The sequence below is a fragment of the Astyanax mexicanus genome, chromosome 12, assembly GCF_023375975.1.
Source record: "Astyanax mexicanus isolate ESR-SI-001 chromosome 12, AstMex3_surface, whole genome shotgun sequence".
In the NCBI taxonomy this organism is placed as follows: domain Eukaryota; kingdom Metazoa; phylum Chordata; class Actinopteri; order Characiformes; family Acestrorhamphidae; genus Astyanax; species Astyanax mexicanus.
In genome coordinates, this window is record NC_064419.1 from 9,221,621 (window position 1) to 9,248,463 (window position 26,843).

General features: G+C 38.5%; 1 protein-coding gene across 1 annotated transcript in view; it reads right to left on the reverse strand.

The window, feature by feature from the left end:
- xpr1a (xenotropic and polytropic retrovirus receptor 1a) overlaps window positions 1-26,843 on the reverse strand; it is a 111,089-nt gene that overhangs the window by 77,960 nt on the left and 6,286 nt on the right. The window contains exon 2 of the mRNA XM_049485783.1: window positions 21,115-21,166. Coding sequence (XP_049341740.1) covers window positions 21,115-21,166 — 52 coding nt within the window. The remainder of the gene's footprint in view (window positions 1-21,114; window positions 21,167-26,843) is intronic.

Consider the following 26,843-nt stretch of genomic DNA (forward strand, 5'->3'; position numbering starts at 1 on the left):
TAATCCAAGAGGCAGTAGTGAAAACACAGTCCAGGTAATACACAAGCAATCCAGCATCAGAGGCAAAGGCAATAATCGGCGTCGAGAAAACAAAAGCAAGGTCATACACAAGATAAACTGAGACAAGAGATATAGAACGCTTTGTAATGAGGAGAACCTACAATACGCGGCGTGGGTGTTTGTGTGGCGTGCACCTTTATAGTGCCAGTAATCAGTATTCGGGACTTCCTGGAGGAAGCAGGTGAGGTGTCACGTGATCAGGTGAGTGCGTGATGTCAGCGGGTGATGCATTCTGGGTAGTGTAGTTGTTGACCTGAGAACCTCCGTTAGAGCTTGGTGTGGAAGGGACAGAGGAGCTAACAGCACCGGACGTATATTGTATTTTAGCAAACAATTAATTGGTTAACAGCTTAGAGTTGATAAGTAGCAATGGAAAAAATATGAGCTTTAACTAAAAAAAAAAAACTAAAAAAAAGACACAGAAACACAGAGAACCCTGTAACTATTAAAAGTATCATTTTTTTCTTTATAGAAATTACAGATGAAGGCAGAGAGTAGTAAGTACTGTTTCCTACACCCTTAAAAGACTCTTGGAAAGTGTAGAAAACTGCTACAGGAAGACGTCTGGCTGACCCAAAGGCTTTAGCCTTTAGCTCTGCTTAATATTGGACTAAGTCTCAGTTTCACCTTCAGAAACGAAACATCCCATTAATTTGCACCCACTGACAGGCCTTGCTCCAACTCCCATAATTCACCTGACCTTACCATAAACATGATGGGCAGTGTCGAACCTCACTCACAAGATAATACCTCACACCTTATCCTCATCCTCTGAGATATCATGGTAGGATCAAATTACAAACATACCACAGATACTGCTGTGTATTATTATTATTATTATTATTATTATTATTATTATTATTATTATTATTATTATTTAAATAAAGTGGAAAGCTGGAAATGAATAAACTTAGAGACATAAGTTCCCCTCAGATAGGAAGTGACCCTGACCCTGAAGCTGACCCTGGGCTGAGCTGGTGTATGAGTTGGAGCTGCTGGTTCTGAGGAGCTGATCTCCGGCCCGTTCTCTCAGAGCTATGGGGGAATGCAGAGCTGATTGGATTAGAAACCATTTCCGCAGCTGATTAAATAAAAGTCCTGCCTTCCTGCTGCCCTCGCCCTCACCTGCGCTCGTATATCACAGCCATGCTAATATTACACAGCCCAGCCAACTACCGGCGCCGGAGCAGCAGTTCGGGTCTGAGCTGGTGCTGTAACTTTATGGGAGTAAGTGGGACTGTGTTAGTGTTGATGCTGGCATTGGTGTTCGTTGGTCTCAGTAGTGGTGTTTGTGGTAGTACTGTTCCTTACATTGCCCTTGGTTTTTGCTTTAGCATTACTGTTTAACTGGTGTTAGTGTTTGTTGGTGGTTGAGGTCATGTTAGTGATGGTGTTAGTGTGGGTGGTTGAGTTGGTGTTAGTCTTAGTATTGTTAGTGTGGGTGGTTGAGCTGGTGTTTGTGATGATGTTAATTAACCTGTTGTAAGTCTCAGTATTGGTGGTTGAGCTGGTGTTAGTGTTGGTGGTTGAGCTGATTTTAGTGTCGGTGGTTGAGCTGGTGTTAGTCATATTATTGATAGTGTGGTTGGTAAAACTGGTGTTAGTCTTTGTATTGTTAGTGTTGGTGGTTGAGCTGGTGTTAGTGCTGGTGGTTGAGCTTGTGTTAGTCTAATTATTGATAATGTGGGTGGTTAAACTGGTGTTAATCTTGGTATTGTTAGTGTGGGTGGTTGAGCTTGTGTTAGTCTAATTATTGATAATGTGGGTGGTTAAACTGGTGTTAATCTTGGTATTATTAGTGTGGGTGGTTGAGCTGGTGCTAGTCTTAGTATTGTTAGTGTTGGTGTGTGAGCAAGTGTTAATTTTAATATTGTTAGTGTTGGTGGTTGAGCCTGTGTTAGTCTAACTATTGATAGTGTGGGTGGTTAAGCTGGTGTTAGTCTTAGTATTCATAGCGTTGGTGGTTGAGTTGGTGTTAGTATTGTTAGTGTGTGTGGTTTAACTGATGTTAGTCTAATTATTGATAGTGTGGGTGGTTAAGACGGTGTTCATTTTGGTATTTTTAGTGTGGGTGGTTGAGCTGGTGCTAGTGTTGGTGGTTGAGCTTGTGTTAGTCTAATTATTGATAGCGTGGGTGGTTAATCTGGTGTTAGTCTTAGTATTGATAGCATTGGTGGTTGAGTTGGTGTTAGTAATGTTAATGCGGGTGGTTTAGCTGATCTTAGTATTGTTAGTGTTAGTATAATCTTAGTATTGTTGGTGTGGGTGGTTGAGTTGGTGTTAGTCTTAGTATTGTTAGTGTGTGTGGTTGAGGTGGGGTTAGTGTTGGTGGCACACACGCACACACACACACACACACACATACACGCCTGAGAACACAGCAGGTGTGCTTGTCCTGCCATTGGGCAGTAATGCAACTTCTGCCCTACAGGGACCTCAGTACACACACACACACACACACACACACACACACACAATCCCAATCACACACACATTCACACACACACTCAGACACACACACTCCCCTGCTGTGCGGTGCCATGCTCACCTGCAGTGACAGGATAATAGCTGTTGTCTCTAGTGCAGGTTGAGCCACATTTGTGACAGGTATCTTTATTCATTGTGACAGAGAGCTCAAGCACCAGTACTAACACTGTACAGCTTAATACAAGAACAGCTCAACCACCTATACTTACAATAAAATTATCACTAACACCAGCTCAACCACCCCTACTAACACTAACCCCACTATTAACACCACTTCAACCACCCATACTGACACTAACGCCACCATTAAAAGGAGCTCAACCATCAATATTAACACCAGCACCAGCTCAACCACCCATACTAACACTAACCCCACCATTAACACCACTTTAACCACCCATACAGACACTAACACCACCATTAACACCACTTCAACCACCCATACACACCCATATAATACACTAACACCATCATTAAAAAACAGCTCAACCATCAATATTAACACTAGCACCAGCTCAACCACCCATACTAACACTAACCCCACCATTAACACCACTTCAACCATCCATACTGACACCAATACCACCATTAAAAGGAGCTCAACCATCAATATTAAACACTAACCCCACAATTAACACCACACCTCTACCACACATACTAATACAAACAATATCACTAACACCAGTTTAACCACCCATACTAGCACTAATCCCACAATTAACACCACCTCAACCACCCATACTAACACTAACCCCACAATTAACACCACCTCTACCACACATACTAACACTTCACAGCTTTATATAGCTCAACCACCCATACTAACAATAACAGCATCATTAAGACCTCCACTCACTTTAAAATAAAAACACATTTAACAATACAAATTGTTTCTCCCCAGAAATCACAGTGTGTGTGTGTGTGTGTGTTTGTGTGTGTGCGTGTGTGCGTGTGAGCACGTGCTGCACTAAATATGGACTACGGACAGTCTGGTCAGGAAATAAAACAACATTACTGTCTCTGTGCTGTTTACCCTCTTTCTCTCACATCATTTCTCATTCTCATTCTTTCTCTCATTCTCTCTTCTTCCCTCTCTCTCTCTCTCTCTCTCTTTCTTCTGCAGGATGTCTGTAAGGGCGTCTGGGGGTGTATAGGGGGTGTTAGTGGGGTGTACAGGCGGTGTTCAGGGGGTGTTACGGGGTTGTAATGGGGGATGTGGGAGGATTAGCATGGTGTTATTGTGCTAATTGGTTATTATTAATAGGGCTGTTGAATACATTACCCATAAGGCCGTGTGTGCCAGTCAGTGAGTGCTCGGGGGGTTCGGAGGCTCAGAGCGCGGGGGCGGGGAGGTGGGCGGTAAGGGGTCTATTCTTCAGCTCTCTGTATCTCGGAGCTCTGAGCGAATTCATACATCTTTTAAATCAACAGATCTGATGCGTTAAATAATCCATACAGTGAAACTGACTCATAGAAATCATTATTATTTTATAAAATGTAATTTAATTATATTCATATATTGTTTGTATGCACTGGACCTCTATATGTTTGAAATGTAAAAAAAAAAAAAAAAAACAATAATTTGTATGTAAATTATACAATTTATATAACTTAAAAATGCTACTTATAGCAATGTAACATCACATACCTTTTTTATTATATTAAACAAAATACACTGCAACTGAACAGTTCAACATATATTCTTAGTATACAATAAAGATTACAAATATATTACTTTAGAAAATTTTTTTTTGTATACTTTAAAATTATTATTATTATTATTATTATTATTATTAGAATTACTGCATATATACAAATATTTATATTTATTAATACATATTTATTATTACTAATATTATTATTATTATAACAGTTTAATATTTATATTTACCGCTTAATACTTTTCTAATAAACATTATTATTATTATTATTATTATTATTATTATTATTATTATTAATGTCACTGCATATTTATTACCACTTATATCACACTTTTTTATTGTGTATATTTATTACTAACATTACTACATCATTTTTTATAATATGTTACATTGTAATATATAATAATACAATATAATTATAACATGTAATATTATTATAATTTTAGAAAGCAGTATTTCTGTGGTCTTATTCTTTGTTAATAATTAATGATGTAATAAAACTGAAGCTGGCGGGAACAATAACCATCAATAATTCACACTGGTTTCCTCCATCTCAGCAACTGGACTACTGAGTGTGTGTATGTTTGGTGTGTGTGTGTGTGTACAAACCAGTACAGCGCTGGTTTGTTTTAAAGGGATCTTCTCCAGAGTCCAGATCTGAGTGTTCTGGTGAAATGCATTATGGGGGATACAGTATATGTGGAGCACTGAACTCTCGCTGACTCCGCCCTCCTGCTCACACTGTCCACCAATCACTGTCAATGTCAACAACGTCTGTTCTTCCACTGCCTGAGGCTACACTCCGCCTCTAGAGAGCAACACACACATACACACACTAATACACACTCACTCACATACACACAATCATTCACACACACACACTATACAGTGTGTGCGCTGGTGTCTTCAAGAGGTGTTTCTATGTCCTTCTGTATGAATGTGGAAGAATGGAGAGACAGGCAGACAGATAGATATACTGTCAGATGGACAGATGGGGAGACTGATGGATAGACAGACATAGACAGACAGACAGACAGACAGACAGACAGACAGACAGACAGACAGACAGACAGATAGATAGATAGATAGATAGATAGATAGATAGATAGATAGAGAGACTGACATATTGAGCTAATTAATACTCCCATTCTCATGCTGAATGCAATCAAATCATCCTCACAGCAAAGTTTCTGTGTAGAGTGAATCTGGTGTTAAACATTTCCAACATGTGTGTCACACACTGACCCACACACACACACACTCTCTCTCTTTTGACACACACAGTAATACAGAGAGTCCCAGGAGGCTTAAGTCAATTTGTGCTCACCTGCTTCAGCTCACAAAGGCACCTGGGTAAATTTAGCTCTAAAAGCAAAAACCCATATAAATCCTGGTTCTGACTGGTGATGAGATCTTGGTGGGACACAGCAAACGGGTCAAGGTGATCTTTCAGTGTGTGAGCATGAAAACATACTACAGACCAGGAGAACCGATCCTCATAACTAAACTCACATCAGCCGTAACATTAACACCACTAACAGGTAAAGAAAATAACATTGGCCTCTTTTTAACTGAAGGATCAAGTGGTTACTAAGGCCACTGGTACAGTTGCGTTCCAAATCAGATTTGTTAGAGTGATTATGGCTTCTTTTTCTTGCTAAATAAGAACCGGAAATGCATAGCGTCTCATAATAGCTAACATATTCATTTGAGAAACAGAACATACTAAGTAAACTAAGTAAAGTTTTCATAACATGTTAGATTTACCACACCAGTCATGGGTCTTATCTCACAGCACTACTGGCCAAGTTAAAGCTGATTTCTGTAACCTTGCGTTCACACTGGAAAGCGACAAAGTGACAGGCGACCATTCATTTGCAATGGCAGGGCACGATTTGTCGCCGCGACACGCGAGAGGCGAAAATCGACAAAGCGACAGAGCGACAAGCGACACGGAGCTAAATTTTTCTCAACTTTAAGTAAATGAATTATGACGCGGTGAAGCAACATTCTAACCCGATTCGCTCCTAGCTTTTTTTTGGACCAATCATAAACAAGGCGGTCTGACATCCTCAAGCTCCTGCTCTCTGAATTTCTTGTTTCTTTCGCTACTCATTCTGTTGAATGGGGTGGACCCACGTGGATCTGCAGGAATGGCTGCGTTTCCAGAGCAGTTAAATCACAGAAACGCCCAAGAGTCCAGCAAGTTTGGGAGTTATAGCTGTAGAATAAAGTGGCCAAGCGATTCCTTTTTTGTGCCTTTTTTCTTGTCGGAGGCTGGACCATGATAAACGCGGGCGTTGAGCTTGACACGCCCACAAGCGACAAACGCTGGGCAACACAAGCGACTCGTCGCTTTCCAGTGTGAACGAAGGGTAAGTTTTGAGATTTAGGGCTCTCTCTGGTGAGAATGGGTTATTGCACTGAGCATGCTACAAGAATCATTTTAAAGTGGGTGGGTGTGATGCGGTCTCCTTTCAGAGCGGATGAATCTGATTCCAGGTTATGTTCAGTTTAAAAGAGAGAGCGAGAGAGAGAGAGCGCTCATTCAGAAACTTCACCTTAACTACAGACTTAGTGTTTACTATGGATGAATGAGCTACTGAGCTCTGGGTTTCCCCTTCTGAAGTCTCCATAGCTCCACCAGCCGCTCGCGTTCAGTAAAACTGAGCCGGATCCTATTTTAGGGGCTAAGACGTGTGACGTGGCCAGAAGAACTCCAGCGAAAAGCAACCCGACACCCCAGTTTTTAGAAGGAATATATTATGATATATTCCTAAGAAACAAAACAGTACAGACTGCCACTTTAAAAGTTGCTACTTGCTTTGTCCTACATTGTGATTGGAGCATTATCATGTCAGTTACCATACCAGCCTCACCCAACATCACTACTACTAGTATGACGTCCAACATCACTACTACAGTGTTAGCATGACAGCTACATACAGCATCACTATTGTAGTGTCATCATGGCAGCAACTGGCCCCGTCCAGCGTCACTACCACAGTGTTAGCACTGCAGCTACTGGCCTCTTTTAGCATTACTACCACAGTTTTAGCATGGCTCAGCAACCATACATCATTAAGGCTTTCCACTGACCTCAATGCTAAGAAAAGGCCACAAATCTGAGACATTTTAAAAAGAACTGAACTGTGATGTTCTAGACGACTGGGTCAGAACATCTCCAAAAGATTCAGTGGCCTGGAAGAACATTCCTGGATCATGGGTGCCCAAGATTCACTGATGCTTACTTAGAGGCTGGTAACGCCTTGATGCCAGATCCTACTGGATCTGTTTTGGTAGAGTGGGACCTACACAGTGTTAGGCAGGTGGTTTTAATATTTTGGCTGATCTATATATATGTATACACACAGATATCCAGTATAAAAGGCCGCTCTGATCTCGAGCTGAAAGCGTTGGGGGCTTTGTTGTTCTCTCGCCGCTCCAGTGTGTCAGGAGATGATTGCACTTTAGACTGAACGCTAACGTGCAGAAGATTGCACAGCAACACACCTGGTCCAGGCGGAGTGCGTCAGCCAATCAGAGTGCAGCCTGCAGCTTCTTGCGTTGCATCACAGCAAGTATGTGCAGTGAAGCAGGAGGCTGAAGGTCTACTGAAGAATAAAAGGCCACGGATTCATACAACACAACACAACACCACACCACACGACACGGCACGATACGGCGCGACACGGCACACACTGAGACTGTGTGAATGGTCTGAATAGCTTTTTCTGAACAGTGTTTCCTGGAAACAGCCCCGTCCAGATCATGAACATTTAAACCTTTCAAAGTGGAACTTTAACTCAAATCCACCTAATTTACTACATATTTAATAGATTAGTCAAGACAGGTTTGATGTCTATAGTTCTTGGGCTTCTTTAGTTTTAGCTAGGGTTGCATAAATACCAATACTGGTATCTTATCTGGCCTGATACCATGTTATTGTACTCATACTCACCAACAAATCCCCAATACCATCATCCTATACCTACTGCGTGTTGCTGCACTAAGGAACAGACACATGCACAAATCTGAATTATATATATATATAATTGGAAAAAGTACAAAAAAAAAGTACCTTTACTTTGCTAAAATTCTACTCAAGTAAAAGTAAAAGTACCCATCTAAAAATCTACTCGAGTAAAAGTAAAAAAGTACTCAATTTAAAATGTACTTTGAGTAAATGTTACATAGTTACTTTTAATTATTTGATGTAAAAAATTACAACAAATCATAAATTAAATGGTTTTTAATTAACTATTATTAAACATAATAATTTGGATCTTTCAGGCAGTATTTGTTCAGACCAGCCCATAAAACATTTTCAAGAACAAGAGGCATAGGTTTCTATCATCCATTTTTTTCTTTACTGTTAAAAAGTTATGGTCATATACGTGACTATAAACCGTATTTTTATAGTTTTACAGGTCATTTTTATTTTTTAACTTGTCATTGCTCTGCTTTAACTGCTATTTACATGTTTTTATTAACATTCAAGCAGATTGTTTAATGATAAAAATATTTACCACCACATGCTTTCGCAGGTTTGATGTGGAAGTTTTGAAAGCTGACAGCTCTGTCCGGCAGGGCACATTTTGTATTGCATGAGGACGTCATTGCCTCGTTATTCCACACGCGAGCATCAGTGCGCCGGCGCATCCGCGCCAATTATTCTTTTTTTTTATTTAGTCAACTGTGTTTTTCCCAGCTTTTTTTTAAAACTCAGTAACAGGGAGTTTTCCAATGTAGCAAAGTAGATTACTTGTGTCAAAATGTACTTGAGTAAAAGTAAAATTACCTATTTAAAAACTACTTTAAAAATGACAAATTACTCATAAAATCTACTCAATTACAGTAACTTGAGTAAATGTAATTAATTACTTTCCACCTCTGTATATATATATATATGTATATAAATATATACACACATGAGCAAACAAGCAAATAAAAAAGATAAAGAAAGAGAGAGAGAGAGAGAGAAAGAAAGAGAGAGAGAGAGAGAGTACACAAGTGAATCTAAACACCCGCAGCTTAGCAAATCGTAATTCATGAATTCTACTCTGTGAGAAGATGCAGAGTTTGGCTAGTTCTTCTCTCATGCTGTTAAAGTTAAATAGTTCATACAGATCCAAAGCTTAGTGAGGTCACATGATCAAAATGCTGCGGAGTTCAACTTATGTCCACACAGTGAAACTGTGTGATAAAAATCTCTTTTTTTTTTTATTAAAAAGCATAATTTCTTAATTTATTTTAAATATGCTTATTTGGAAAAGTAAAAAATATACATTATATAATATGACTCTAAATGAACAAAATTAACTGTTGCATTGCAATTCCTTAAACAAATAACTTTACTGTGCGCCTACTATACTCATTGTTACATGTACTTTCATTATTATTATTTAGTATTTTTTAAATATGATATCCTATTCACATTTGTATGTTTACATTTAATTGTATTGTTTAGCCTAAAAACACGAATTATCTCCTATCTCTCTATCTTTTTTGTATTCTCCGTAGACCAACATGCATGGGGGGGGGGGGGGTTGTAGAAAAAATGTTGTTATTATGTGTACTGTAACTTAATATAATCTCCAATAAAAACATGTATTAAAAAAATAAAATAACTACAATCTTACATTTTTATGATAGGTAGCGGTAGGTATTGGTAGGTATTTGTGAGTGTAAACCAATCATGTACTCGTACTTGTTTGGAAAAAAAAATGGTATTGATGCATCTCATAGTTTTAGCAATGAAGCTACAAGGCTAAAATAGCTAACATGCAAAGAAAGCTTATAGTTAATATATACAGTACACTCATTTCTGTATTTCAGGTCTGCAATGCATTCTAAAAAAAAAGTTAAAATGGGGGAATTTAAAGCCAGTGATGAGAAAATAACTAAATTAATAAAAAAAAAGATTTGGTACAAAAGCAGTATTCACAAAAGGCTGAGACGGGCAAAAGATCTCCAGTTTGTAACAAATGCCTGAGAAAATAAATAAAATGTTTTAAAATAATTGGATATTTCTCTCTTTAAAGCTCATATTGTCATTAAAGCATTTATTGGTAAGGAAAATCAGTGTGTAAAGGGCAAAGGCACAATCCTAAACTGACAGAACCACATGGGCAAGAGATTACTTTATCAAGCTCTACAAAACAGAGTTACTTTATTCACTAATACTATTTATAACTTTACTGTGCAAAACATAAGACTTATGTTAACCATGTCTAGAAGTGACATCAGCTTTTCTAGGACCATGGGCATCTGGTGTAGGATAGGCAACAGGAAGTGGTATAAAATTAGTATTTCATATTTTTGGGGGGAAGAAATGGACATTATGGGTTCTGTACCAAAAATGAAAAGGATCATCCAAACTGTCATGGAATGGGGTGTTCCAGTACACTTCTGGGATGCAGCATTCATGCAAATGAATGAAAAGTAAACTGAGATCTCAGAGAAACACATCTTTTTCAGGGATGTCTATGCATTTTTCAACAAGACCACATGCAAAACCACATGCTGCACAAATTACAAAGGCCTGACTGTGGAAAAAGATGATGCAGACACTAGGGGTGTGCCATATCGTATCATACACATACGTATCATAAAATCGCCAACATTTTTGAATATCGTGAACGATATTATGCCCTGAAATATCACGCCATATCACCCACATCTAATTATCACATAAGGGGACTATTTATTTTTTATTTTTATTTTTTTTACTGTTTTTAGCAAAAGAAAAATTCACACTGTTCTCATTTCCTATTATTTATCTAATATAGACTAGAGATTATATCTGTCCAGTATCATTTATTTTACTTTAATCCTAGATATATGGAGATATACGGAGTGCATTATTAGTATCATGACATTCTGGATCATTGACTTATCTTAGAAAGCTGATAAAATTATTGTATTTGTTTAATATCTCATATCATAAGCAATAATAAAAATTAATTTTCATTTTGTTGCAGTAGTGTATTCTTGAAATATATATATCATATTGCCAAAAGTATTGTTATGGCGAAAAAAACATGGAAATATCGTGATATTATATTAGGGCTATATCGCCCATGCCTAGCAGGCACTACACTGGTTTGTCCCCAATAGTGAATGGTTGGTAATAAAATGCATCTCTACTGCTTTAGTTTAATAAGTCTGAGGCTAAAACATGTCGCTGGTATGAAAGTGTGTTTTGAATATGTAACTCTGTTCTGAAATACCTGAACATATGTTAGAGCCACAACCTCCTATAGCTCTGCACTGCAGGAGCACACAGACCAAACACACTCACAGCAGATATTATTTCACTGTACTGTACGGTGATATCTTCAGCTTCAGAATGTGAAAAAGTGATACAGCTCTTATTGCACTACTCTCTGTAATGCAAATATATACATATATACATATAAATATAAATATGATGGTTTTATTACAGCAGTATGTTTGATGTGGAGTCGAGCATCAGTCGCTGTCTGCAATAACAACTAAACACATGCGATCAATGTGTCGCGACACACGCAGCATATTTTCCCCTCCTGAATGTGAGAAAAGGTTACAGACGCTTATAAATGAGGGATGATCCCGTCCAAACCTCAGCTCTGAACATCACTCAGCGGGACGCCTGCATAAATACATAAACTCGCACTCATAATCTACTGAAAAAAGGATTCTGAATATTTAGTAATTATGAAACGAAATATACAGTTGTAAAATATAATAGTGCATATAATTACATATATATATATATATATATATATATATATATATATATATATATATATATATATATATATTACTAACTAGAGGTGCATAATATGCTGTTTATATACAGCATATACGAGATGTGTCATGCTACAATTAGGGGAGTCAATTAACATTAAGGTTCCTTCTGTTCGATGCTAAAGCTCTGCTTTAAACTTTCACTCAGCAAATTAAAACACTTATTTATAAAGCCTCCAAAATTCCCTGATATTATAATAATGTAAAAGAGGATGAAGTCTGTTCGCTAGTCTCTCTCTATTTCTCCCTTTAAAAATGTCAAGGAAATAACTGCATTTATATATATTAATCATGATTAATCTCAAAATAACAGTTTTTTTATATTCATTTAATTATAGTTAGTGATTTAAACCACCTTATATACATATAATTCATTTCACACATCTAACATTTATTCTTCTAAACATTTTATTACTCCTTATTAAAAGTTCAGTCCTAAGAAGAAGAAAGGGTGGGATTACTTGCGATTAATCACAGAATAATGTTATGATAAAGATTAATTTCGATTTTAGATTAATCCAATTTTTTTAATTAATCGACACCACTAGTTTACGTAAGGTTTATAGTTTAAACATGACTGAAATTCTAATTTTTACATATTCTCATTATTTTTATGTATATATTTGATACTTAAAGTGCTTTTACTGGCTCACTGCAGAGGATTCAGAATATTTAGTAATTATGAAACAAAGATATATATAAAATATATAAAATATAATACTGTATATAATTCTACATAATACTAGAGCTGCTACAATTAGGGGAGTGGCTTATTGTCATTTATGATTACATTGTTCTAAATATTAAATGATTAATGCTGTGATATCCATTCAAATCTCAATTAAAGCTTCCTCCTGTTTGATGGTAAAGCTCTCCTTTAAACGTTTTCTCAGCACATTAAACTATTCTAATTTAAACAGTATCCAAATTTCCCTAAGATATTATAATAATGTAAAAGAGGCTGAAGTATGTTTGCTAGTCTCTCTCTTTCTCCCTTTAAAAATTTCAAGGAAATAACAGCATTTAAATGTATTAATCATGATTAATCACACAATAACATTGTAAATAATCTGATTTCAATTAGTGATTTAAACCACTTAAATTATAAATATATCATTCCATTTCGCCGATCTAACATTCTTTGTTTTTTTTTTTTTTTTACATTTTATTACTTCTTATTTAAGGTTCAGTCCCAAGAAGAAGAAAGGGTGTGATTACTTGCGATTAATCACAGAATATTGTTATGATAAAGATAAATTTAGATTAGTTTACAGTAGTTTACATAAGGTTCATAGTTTAAATATTTTTATACATATTGTTATTATTTTGTTTATTATTATTATGTATTTTTTTTAAGTGTTTTTACTGGCCTACTGCAGACTACTTCCTTCCCCTGAGGATAGATCTGCAATCTCCAGTCCACAGGTTGATAAACCCTGTTTTAGGGAACAAGATTTTCTACCGGTTCTCCACTCGGAGGGATTTGTTCAGAACCGGGTTCTGTCACTCTGCTGAACCCATAAATACATTAATTCTGTTCAGAAGCTTCAGAGAGCTCTCAACCTCACCTCCACTAACACCCTCCCCCTCACACACACACACAGCGGCATTCAGCCTGGATGTAATTCACAGATGAATAATGGATGTGTAGAGGTCGCCTCTGTAGCTATAAAGCCTCTGTCTGTCTGTCTGTCTGTGTGAGTGTGTGTGTATCTGTGTGAGTGTGTGTGTATCTTTGTGAGTGTGTGTGTGCTGCTTTAACTAGGGCAGCTTCACTCAGACACACTCGGACCCTCAGTCTCTTTCCAAGACGCTGCTGTTACTCTTTCAGAGTGTGTCGTTTCCACAGTTTCCAAATACCATTTCACCCCTTGCCTTAACCACTTAGCCTCACCCCTCTGTTTTGCATGTTAATGCCTAGGAGTAGGATGTCCTGACTATTGCTGGGATAAAGGGGTAAAGTGTACTAATTCTTGTTGGGATAGAGGGGCAGAGTGTCACGATTCTTGTTGGGATAGAGGGGTAGAGTGTCACGATTCTTGTTGGGATAGAGGGGTAGAGTGTCACGATTCTTGTTGGGATAGAGGGGTAGAGTGTCACGATTCTTGTTGGGATAGAGGGGTAGGGTGTGCTGATTCTTGTTGGGATAGAGACGTAGAGTGTCGTGATTCTTGTTGGGATAGAGGGGTAGGGTGTACTGATTTTTGTTGGGATAGAGGAGTAGAGTGTCGCGATTTTTGTTGGGATAGAGGGGTGGAGTGTCATGATTTTTGTTGGGCTAGATGGGACAAATGTCACAATTATTGTTGGGATAGAGGGGTAGAGTGTCATGATTTTTGTTGGGATAGATGGGTCGAATGTCACAATTATTGTTGGGATAGAGGGGTAGGGTGTCTCGATTCTTGTTGGGATAGAGGGGTGGGGCATTCCAATTCTTATCAGGACAGAGAGGTAGGATGTCCTGATTTTTGTTGGAATACAGGGGCAAGGTGTTCAGATTGTTGTGGGACAGAGGGGTAGGATGTCCTGATTTTTGTTTTGATAGAAGGGATGAGGTGTCCTGATTCTTGTGGGGATAGAGGGGTATTGTGTCTCAATTCTTGGTGAGATAGAGGGGTGTTGTGTCTCAATTCTTTTTGGGATAGATGGGTCGAGTGTCACAATTCTTGTTGGGATAGAGGGGTAGAGTGTCTCGATTCTTTTTGGGATAGAGGAGAAAGTGTGACAATTCTTGTTGGGATAGAGGTGTAGGGCATTTCAATTCTTATGAGGACAGAGAGGTAGGATGTCCTGATTTTGTTAGGATTGAGGGGTAAGATGTTCCGTTTGTTGTGGGATAGAGGAGTAAAGTGTCCTGATTCTGGTTGGGATAGAGGGGTAAAGTGTTCCAATTCTTGTTGGGATGGAGGGGTAGAATATTTGGATTCTTGTTGAGATAGAGAGGTGGGGTGTCCTGATTCTTGTTGTGATTCTTGTTGGGATAGAGAAGTAGAGTGGTAACCATGACTCCCTATCAGAAGGTTGCAATGCTAACAAAGATAAAGAAACCTACATCCCTCTTATCTAACAGCCAGTGCAGTCCATGCTTCAGAAACCTGCCCAACCCCATGATCAGTTCAAACCCATCACACAGAATTGGAAATCAATTGGCCCCACTCTAAGAATATTCAGCGGTCCACCCCCAGTTTACCACCCAAAGAACAGACTGGGAGGAGGCTGCTGTAATTTGGGGGGATAGAGCCAGAGGTAGGGGGTATAAATAATGCAGCAGGTGGGGGAGGAGGCTTCAGCTGATGCTCCAGCATCCCTGACCTTGGGCTCAAGGGGGAGACTCCGCCCACTGCTGCTTTAATCGCACACAATAATGACAGACATGCCGAACAGGAGCATCAGTCCAACAACAGGGACATCCATTATAAAGCAACTTACCATACAGCTAAAATACTGATATTTATTAGATTAAAGTTTACACCCGAGGAGGATAATGAGTCGGACTGTGGGATTAGACAGATCAGACAAAGCTGCTGGTGTTAATTACAGTACCTGCTTCCACAGCAGGACACACACCGCTCTCCAACTGCTGCCTCCCACCAACACTAACAACGACAGATCGACTCATCTTCAAACACATCACACACTCCTACTGACACTACACACGCACACATCCGGCTCACTGATTGCAGAAAGTTTCTGATCAGATTTGTTTCTGCACTGGTTTGAGATTCTTGATTCTTGATTTTGAGATCTGTGTGTAGGGGGTTGGTCTACCAAATAAGTAAGGAAGTCTGCCTCCATCTGTGGTCTCTAGTGCACAGTTTTGGCTTTATTGGTAACACTAACAAACCACAACAGCAGCTGAGCATCCACACTAAATGCAATCACCACTAAATCCTAAAACCCTAAAATCCATCACCAGCTGCTTCCATCACCAGCTTCAGCCAACCTCAGCACTGTTAACACCAGCTATTCCATTATTAACTAGTACTATCCGCAGTTACCACAGCAAACCCCATCTATCAGAAAACAAAGCAATAATATCCCACCATCAGCTAATTCCAACTCCTGCCAACCACCTAAAATCAGCTAATCTCATCTTCAACTACCCTCAAAATCAGCTAGCCTTAAAACCAACTCACCATAACTTCAGCTAACACCAACACCATTCCAACACCAACTAACCCAGGCTGTGGTCAACCTGAGCACTTGCAAATCACAACACCAACTTACCCTAATGTCAGCTAAACCAAATTATAGCTAGCTCCAACTTCAGTTAACCCCAATACCAGTTAACCAAGTTTGGCCTTGTGTATGAAAATTTACCACAAAATAGATGTTAATTGATGCGCCTTATAATGCGAAAAATATGGTATCACCAGTTACACCAGAGATCCTGCAGGTCGATTTAGCCATGTTAAGTTTTGATTTCCAATACAAAAAATAATTTTCTACCAAAGAAAATGTTACTATTTTTGGGTCTTAAATGATATTTATTGCAGGCTAATTAAATTTGACTTTTAAAATGGTGCAAAAAAACTGTACAATCTCCCCAACTCAATCTAACCCCAAACCAATCTAACAACAACTTAAACTAACCCAAACACCAACTAACCAATACTGGCTAAACCAAACCCCAGTAAGTCCTACCAACAGTGTTGGACTTGAAAATTCTCAGATGTATTTCTGGACCAGAATTGGAACAGCACCAGACACAATCACACACACACACACACACACACACACACACACACACACACACACACACATACTCATATTGCTATCACTCTGCCTAGACTGTTGGCGGTGTTTGGTGCAGTGATGAGCGGGTCAGTGGTGCGGTTCTGGTGAAGAGCGGTATAAATAGACGAAGAGGCGCTCACTGCCAGATGCACTCTAATTAAAAACACTGGGATATGAATATGGAATATGAAGCTTCAGCTCACATTAAACACACAGACCTGCGTCCAGGACACACACAGCACCGACGACAGCATCACTTAATTACACTCCTCAATTAACCCAGACTGATGAGTGCTTGGCATTGAGCCACGGCTCCAGAATGATTAAACTGAGGAGCTAGATTTCTACCACAGGTTCTGGATCATTTCAGCTAAACGGCAACACATTTCTCCAGTTTTCACAGCATTACCACTGTATTACCACATAATACTGAATAATACTAATTTAGGTTACCACGCTATCTCAAGGTCAGGTTATTTCAAATTAGCAGGTTTCTTTTTAGCAGTTTAAATAAAAATCCCTCTTTGCTAATAGTACATTTTCCATTATTTACAACTGAAAAGTATTTTCATTAACATAGAGATAGAAAGACATCTTTAAATCCTCCATAGCTGTAACTATATAGACAGATAAACAGTCTTTTAGCTTAGCAGATGTATGCTAGTGCTCAGTTACCTCAGCGTGCTAATGCTAAGCTAGCCTTTTCTGCTTGTATCTTTCAAGTGGTAAACAATAGTCAGTCTGTGTCTGTAAAGAGGTAGTAACTGATACTGACCATGAAAATTGAAAGTCAAAGCTTTATTTCTTCAGTTTATTTGAGTAGAGTTTATCAATAAACCTTAACTTGGTGTATTTTGGCTCTCTGATGCCGTTCTGTGGTGCTACTCTGTGTAGCTATATAGCTAATGCTAACTACACTGCACTGGGAGAGAGAAACTCTGAAAAGAGGAGCTCCTTCCCTAACAAGTAAACCAATTATTAATAAAACAAACAAATTATACATTACATTTTAATATATTTTGTTATAACTTCTTCAGTTTGGTGTAGGAGCATTAGTGATAAACACTTGTGTGTTTGTTACCAGATTATAGTTTGTTAGCATGCTAAAATATTTCTGTAAATGATATTCTTTTCTTTATTCAGGACAGCAGCATTATAGTTTACAAAAAATATAACATATAAAATATTACACCACAAAATACACTTTATTTCCAACCATAAACCTTGTAATAATAATAATAATAATAATAATAATAATAATAATAATAATAATAATAATAATAATAATAATAATAATTTTAAAATGTTGAAAATTATCTAGTAAATTAAATTTGTGACAAAAACAGTGTCTTCATTTTACAAGTTTTTTTTCAAAGTAATACTTCAGATATTCAGTCTGACTCTACGGCTATGTTCACACTGCAGGTAAATGTCATTTGCGTGGCTGTGTAACCAGCAAAAACACACTAGATCATTGACTTTTCCAATACCGATTTGGGTCACTATAATATGTGGTACTTAAATCTGATACAAATCCGATTTGAGGCAATACGAATCAAGGAGAAGAAAAAATGGACTGTAGCAGAGATTTGAGGATTTCTGTAGCGGAAAATTAGGAAACAGAACATATTTGGACTGATGTGTCCATTTCATTATATATAAAATAACATTATAATATATAATATTAGAGGACATTTGTTGTAGTCTTACATTGGTACTAGTCAAGTGGCCAAACACACTCACAGCTGCAGCATAAAAAATAAATAAAAAAAAGATCAGATATCAGTCTAAACTCCTAAACTTTTTTTTTTTATTTTGAGAGCACCACTTATTACTCTGGATTAAAGTAAAAAAAAATTGTGAAGCAATACACTATTGTGCATGCATTTCACTTACAAAGCAAGAACCGTTCAGACACATTACAATAAACCAAATATCAGATTGGTAAGGAAATCAGATTTGGTCCACTTTTACCTGCTGTGTGAATGTAGCTTAATTTGTACTCTGCTTTTGATTCCGGGTGTGTATCTGACCCTGATTCTAATTCTGACTTTGATTTACACTCTTGTGATTTTGGCTCAGATTCAGCTTCTAATTCATACTTTATCTGACTCTAATTCTGAGTCTGTCATTCTAATGCTAAATCTCATTCTGACACTATAAACCTGGATACTTTCAGATTCACATTCAGATTATTACTTCTGATTCTAATTCTGTGTGGTGCAGCTACAGTTTGCTCGTGTGGGACCGGAGGGGGAGCGGAGGGGGGACTGGGGGGTGGAGGTGTCTGTAATAACCCTATAAATTGCCTCCCCGGGGCACCAGAACTCTGTCAGAATATTAAACCCGGTCCGGCTCAGGCTCTCTATAAACCCGGCCGCAGTAACTGGCCTTTCATCAGCGCTTTATTTAATAAAATCACGATAAAATCATCAGCGCTGATCCCAGAAGACCCCACTACTCCACACACACACACACACGCACGCACACATTCACACCTAACACATTTCAGCTGGAGTCAGCATTTTAATCCCCACCAAAATCTGGTTAGGGTCAGTGCTGTGGACTCTAATATGAGTGTGAGCAGTAATATCCTTCCTCACTCTTCATCCCTCCATCCCTCCATCATTCCAACCCTCCATCATATTCAGTCTGTTGTGACTGCAGAGGAACATGAAAGAGCTGTTGGAGTGGTGGGGGCAGGTGACCTTGGAGCATGTGTGTGTGTATATGTGCGTGTGTATATGTGGTATTGCAGCAGTCACTAAAAATACACAACAAATAAACAGATCAAGCATAACATTATGACCACCTTATTGTTTCTATACTATCTATTTTTCCGCTTTACTGATCATAAAGGATACTTTGCATTAGTATAATTACAGCCTTCAGTATTTTCAGTGTTTCTCAGCATACTTAATATTACTACTATTATATTATTATCCTCTTTCCCCCTGTTTTTAAATGATCAGGACCACCACTAAACAGCACTTTTCTAAGCCAGAGCTTCTGGCTCCAATCTACAGGTGGAACAGCTAGGTGTAATGTGTAACAGAATGCACAGTAAGTGTTTAAAAACTCCAGCAGCACCGCTGTGTCCAATCTACTCGTATGCTGTGTGACTGCAGTCACTGTTGTGGTGGTTCTGTGTTATCCTGACCATTAAAGAACGCTGTATTGCCATGCAGTCCATGGATCATAATCATTGCAACAATGAAAAGAGAAACGGATAAAAAAACAGGTTTATTCTGCCTGAGAGAAGCACAACAGCAGCCTGCTTAATCTGCAATGAAACCGTTGGCACTGACAAAGTAGAAAGGTGAGACACCACCATTATAAAGAACAATATGCAGATTTTAAAACCACAAGACCAACCACCAGCACCACAAAGTCTACCAGTCAGGCCAATTCACCAAGTTTAAATGCTTAAATACTTAAATAGAAGTTTTAAACTCCAACAGAAACAAGGCTTTAGGTTTAAAATCGAATAATTAGGCCTTTTTTAAATTGTAAAAATCAACAAATATCTTTATACTTATTTACATTCTGCTAGGGCTGAATGATATGGTCAAAATTTGTATCACAATATATTTCTTAAATTTGGGTAGATACAATATAAATTTGATTTATGTTTAGATTTATATAATCAATATAAAAGCCACCACTTAAGTGGTGAACTTAATCAAACACTGACAGAGAAGAAAGCTATGGTAAAAATATTAGATTTTTATTATTTTTTTAATAAAAATTATCGCAATATTTTGATGCAGATGCATCAGAAGTGTCAGATTATTAAAAACTGACATCCAAATACTCTCTAATGCAGAGTTTAGTGATTTGTATTTAATTTTTTGCTGCACATCATCCAATTACTCAAGTTTTTTTTAAGTCTCTGTAAGGAAATGTGCAGTAAGTTAAAAAGTCAAATAGTCAAATATCTCTACATTCTTTTTTCTTTTTTTCTACATTCTCTACTATTGTAATTAAAAATAATTGTGGAATAATGCATTATAACCATGGTAAAATACAACACACAAAAAAAAAATCATGATTCACTGAATCGTTTCCTATAAAGTTGTAATAAATCACCGTAAGGCCGAAGGTGACCCCCGCCCACGTCACACAGCACTAACCAGTACCCGCATTAGCATTTCAGTCCGGCACGGCCAATTACTGCATTAAAATCAACAGCATCATCACTGTGACCCACACTCATTACAGCCAAAGCCCTGCCCCTGCCCACACCCCCTGGACAGGCCAGGGCAGGCTGGCAGTGGGGCAATGCTGCAAGACACAACGTTTCTGGAATGTTCTCTATTAATAGTGCTGGTTATTCCTGGCTGGGCCGGCGTGGTTCCTCTAAGGGCAGCCTGCTTACCTTCTATGGAGGGCGCCTGGTCCTGGGCTGCGTACAGCATCTCCTTAAACGCCTGAAAAACAAAACCAACAGAGATCATTAACTTCAATACTACATTTTAACTGGGCTTCTTAGTTGTTGGAAGTTTGTAATGCAAAGGAAATCAGTGATGTAAAGACAGTGTTCTCTTTTATACAGCCATGTTAAAAAAATGAGGACATTTAGACAAAAAACACATTACAAATACAAGAAAAATACATCTTTCATTTTTCTCAAATTTGACTATTTACACAGCAAAAGTGAGTTTTTTTAGAAAAATATATTATCTTTAATCTAGTCTAGAAGAATATTAGGTATTTAACCAAATGTTTTATTTTTTTATGCAAAGGTTTGGCCCTAAATAATTCCATTCATTGTATCCCTACTAAACAAAAGAAAAATGTGAAAAAAATTAAAGAAATACAGAGCAGGGTAAACATGTTTCACAGCAATCAACACTCTGCTACTGCCCAAAAACATCATTAAAGATTCAAAGCTTCGAGAACTAAATTAAATCCACTCTGAATTAAAATCTGCAATAATATTGACCCCTCCCTAACTACCCACTCACACCCCACCACTATGTTCCAGGAGTATAATGAGTAAAGCAGCGCAGTCAGCAAAGCTCTGACAGATTGATCCCCAGACTGCACACAGCACCTCATTTAGTGCCTCCATCTTCATTCTGGGTAATTACTGCTGTCACTGTAACTGACCCTCAGAGTGTAGTTACAGTACTAACACCTGTAACATCTTTAATACCTGCGAACATGTCACACCTGTATGATCTGTGAGCCTATAACACATGCAATACCTGTTACACCTGTAACATACAGGGGTTGGACAATGAAACTGAAACACCTGGTTTTAGAGCACAATAACTTATTGTGGTGACGGACAGTTCTGGTGGAAACAGGAGCGTTGAGGTGCACATTGAATTCTGCCGTGATTTAATCAGCCGTGGTTTTATGTTTTTTGCATACAGTCCAGGTTAGCACCCGAACATCCCTTTCAGACAGCTTCCTCTTACAGCGTCCACAGTTAATCCTGTTGGATGTGGTTGGTTCTTCTTGATGGTATGCTGACATTACCCTGGATATCGTGGCTCTTGATGCCTCAGAAAGACTTGCTGTCTTGGTCACAGATGCGCCAGCAAGACGTGCACCAACAATTTGTCCTCTTTTGAACTCTGGTATATCAACCATAATGTTGTGTGCATTGCAATATTTTGAGCAAAACTGTGCTCTTACTCTGCTAATTGAACCTTCACACTCTGCTCTTACTGGTGCAATGTGCAATTAATGAAGATTGGCCACCAGACTGCCTGGTCCAATTTATCCACCACGAAAACTCCCACACTAAAATGACAGGTGTTTCAGTTTCATTGTCCAACCCCTGTATGTGAGACTGTAACACCTGTGTATACATACATTTATTATTATTATTTTTTTGGCTGAAATATTGTCCTGTATGATATTTTTGTAATTGCTGACTGGTAGCATAGCATTAGCATTAGCATCAACAGAGGATGGATGATGCAACAGGACAGCGACCCAAACATAGAATGAAAATCAACAAACAAACGACTTCAACAGAAGAAAATATGCCTTCTGGAGAGTCCTGATCTTCTCAACCCAATTGAGATGCTGTGGCATCATGACCTCAAGAGAGCGATTCACCCATCAGATATCCCAAGAATATTATAGCTGAACTGAAACAGTTTTGTGAAGAAAAATGGTCCAAAAATCTTTCTGACCGTTCTGCAGGTCTGATCTGCAACTACAGGAAACGTTTGGTTGAGGTTTTTGTTGCCAAAAGAGAGTCAACCAGTTATAAAATCCAAAGGTTCACATACTTTTTCCACCCGCAGTATGAATGTTAACATGTTGTGTTCAATAAAACCATGCAAACATATATTTTTGTGTGGTATTAGTTTAAGCAGACTTTGTTCGTCTATTGTTGTGACTTAGATGAAGATCAGAACTTAGAATTTAATGACCAGTTTATGCAGAAATCCAAGTAATCTCAACTGAACTGTTTATGCAGATCAGTCTTTGCTGAATGAACAATTTATGCTAACAGGTGTATAATAGCTTCTACTGCTTGTTAGCTACATTAGCTTCATAACTTCAGCGTCCAACTAACAAACGCAACTTTTGACACCAAATCGGACCAGTCTGACTAACTACTGGGTTTCAGAGAGAAACTGGGGGAGTCTGATTATCTGCTGTACTGTCGCTTTAATGGGCATCATCAGAAAAGGCAGATTCACTAAGTGAAAGCATCACCATCGTGATGTAGACATGTGGCACAAAGGGGGAGGAGCAAGTGAGCACTCCCTGCAGCCTCCTCCCTGCAGGTCCTCTTATAGAGCCTTGAGTGTGTCTGTGAGTGTGTGTGTGTGTGTGTGTGTGTGTGTAAAAGAGTGTGTGTATTATTCAGGGAAATGGCTGAATCTGTATGTCCGGCCAGGCTGACAGCAGATGTCATCCCAGCGGGATAGTGAGAAGAGCAGTGTGTGTATGTGTGTGTGCGTGTGTGTGACTGTGTCACTTAGCAGGATCCATACATTCTAATCAGCGCTGCTGTAGACATGGAAGAGGCCTTCTGCTTCAGTCTCAGATCTTATTAACCCTTGCAGCCTCCGCCATCATCTCTCATACTGAGCATCATCATCCTGCTTCAACTCCACTTCCAGTATTTTTAATTTTATCCTATATTCTTCCCAATTTGGAAAGTCAATTAGCCCACCTACTCCCTAGTATTCCCACATCTCTAGTAATTTTCCCAACACTAGGAGGGTGTGGACAAGCGTATGCCTCTGCCGATACATGTGAAGTCTGATTCGGTCTCTCTTTTTTAACTGCAGCCAATGCAGCATCACTAAGCAGCATCACAACATACTTGGAGGAAAGCACCAGATCCCTAGCTATGAAACAGCAGCCAACAGAAGGCTGTGCCAGCATGCCTCACAATGGGAGTGATGAGGGGGGAAAGCTCCACCTACCCAAACAGAGAGAGAGAATGGCTAACTGTGCTGATGGGATTCAGACTGACGATCCATAGTGTCAATGACTAAGGCTTTGTTCACATTACAAGCCACATTGATTGCACAAATCTGATTTTTTGCTCACTTTGGATTTGGCCATCTTGTCAGTTCACATTCACAAATGTAAGTGACCTGTATCTGTATGTAATGTGAACGAATCTGTCCCTGAAACGTCTTACATGTGCACACTGATACGTGCATAAAGGTCTTCTTTTTCACCAACAGCAAAAAAAAAACGTCATATTTGAGAGATGACTCATAGCTTTCTAAAGGGAAATGGATGCGTTAGCAGCTCATATGGAGCATCTTTTGCTGGAGTGGAGAGTAAACAGCTGGTCTGAGGTTCAAAAAGAGGTGAAAAAAGGCCAGGTGGTTTGCTTTTGCTGTTTTTACGAGAGAGAAGCATGAAAAAGACACACGAATTCGTTTTTGACCTTTCACATTCATGTGGCATGTCTGTGGATCGGATCCGATTTAGGACCACATATGAAAGTGACTCAAATCTGATTTGAAAGAAAAAAAAAAAAAACGATTTGGCACGTTCAAACAGCCATGAAAAAATCTCTTGGAGCCACTTGGAGCCCCTATTCAATGTATGGTTGATGGTGTAAATATATACAGTATAAACTCTTTTTCACACCTAAAGGATGGATAAAAGTCTAAACCAAACTAAATATGTATAATACATTGTATACTGTACATTTAGTCCGATTAGTTAAGTTAGTTTTGGTTTCACACTGCAGTTTAGTGATTAATCACATTAAAGTACTTTACTACATCCTTTCATCATCACCTAAGTTAGAAGGGTCTTCTCAATACTTCACACTTGTTGTAGAAGGTCATCAGTTCAGAGACTCGTCTTTTCTGGTGTTGTGCCAGAAACTGACTCCCTTCGTGTGCACGAGCGTCCCGGAGCAGAACGAGTGTAACAGCCTTATAAATAAGGCTTAATCTACAGTTACAGTAGATACAGGAATCAATGTACTGCTGTGTATTTTGGCATAAAACCTCTATTTTTTCTTCTTCAATTGTTTAATGAGTGACAACAGGCCGCCTTAACTACCTGTAACTTTCTGCAATTGGTCCACAACACCCGGAAAGGCAACTCACCAGACTGACTACACTACACTATCTGATGCATAAACCATTCAAAACATTCAAAACATTCAGACTTCAGGTGTGAAAAATTCCTTAATGTAACTAACTGTAATTAACCAGTAAATGGAAATATATTTGAATAGTGCAGCTAAACTACAGCAATAGCTATATTATATAATCATAAATAAATAGCATCTGTCTGTCTGTCTGTATGTGTGTCTGTGTGTGTGTGCAGAGACTGAAACATCAGTACTGCAGTAATTTAGCTTCTATAGAACTCAAAGCCCACACTAACACTACTGCTGCCCACTCAACTGACCTCCACACCTGCTCATATACTCTACCGTACCAGCAGCCCCATCACACCTACTGCAACACACACACACACACACATGCTAGCACACACACACACACACACACACACACACACACACTAATGCATTATCATATTTAGAAAATCTGATTAAAAGTTTACTTTTATCCAATTTAAATGGTGGAATCTAATAATATATTAAAACACTATTATCTAATGCAGGGGTGTCCAAACTTTTTTTGTTGGGGGCCAGAAGTAGAAATATGTTTGAAGTCACGGGCCACACTCTGTAATAAAACAGAATCTTTTTTTCTCTTTGGCCCGTTTTTCTGCGCTACAACTGTGCACCCTCTCCGCTTTTAGAATCTTTGGCCCGTTTTTATTGCGCTACAACTGCGCACTCTCTCCGCTTTTAGACTCTTTGGCCTGTTTTTCTGTGCTAGAAATGCGCACTCTCTCCGCTTTTAGACTCTTTGGCCCGTTTTTCTGTGCTAGAAATGCGCACTCTCTCCGCTTTTAGACTCTTTGGCCCGTTTTTCTGTGCTAGAAATGCGCACCCTCTCCGCTTTTAGACTCTTTGGCCCGTTTTTATTGCGCTACAACTGCGCACCCTCTCCGCTTTTAGACTCTTTGGCCCGTTTCTGACACCTAGCGTTCAAACGTTGAATTTCACATTATAAAAACCTCTTAACAGCGGGCCAACTTTCATTCTATTTCTAAAATACCTCGTGGGCCGCTCCAAAAAAGGAAACGGGCCGCAAATTGCCCGCGGGCCGTAGTTTGGACACCCCTGATCTAATGGGTAGAGCTTAAACAAAACACTAAATAAACCACTGTCTGACATTAATCTTTAAATATAAAATTAAAAAAATAATAATTAAAAAACAACACTGTGCACTGTGAAAAATTGATAGAGTATTGCAAAACAAAATAATTTGATATTTTAATATATAAATATTAACTTTCACCCTTACTTCAATTTGCACACACACAACAATACTGTGTTTTTAAAAATATATTGCATAGATCACTTCGTATCTTGTACGCAAACATTCACAGAGGTGGGTGGAGCTAAACCCAGCTTACACAGAAAAGCACAGACCAATGGAACAGTGAATAGTTAAATATATGACACATAATATGCAACAAGTAGAGATTTAAAATAATTATTTATAATGATGAACTCTGAGCACAGTAGAGCACAAGTGGGCGGAGTCTGAGAACTGCCAATGAATTGTGGATGTTTGATTT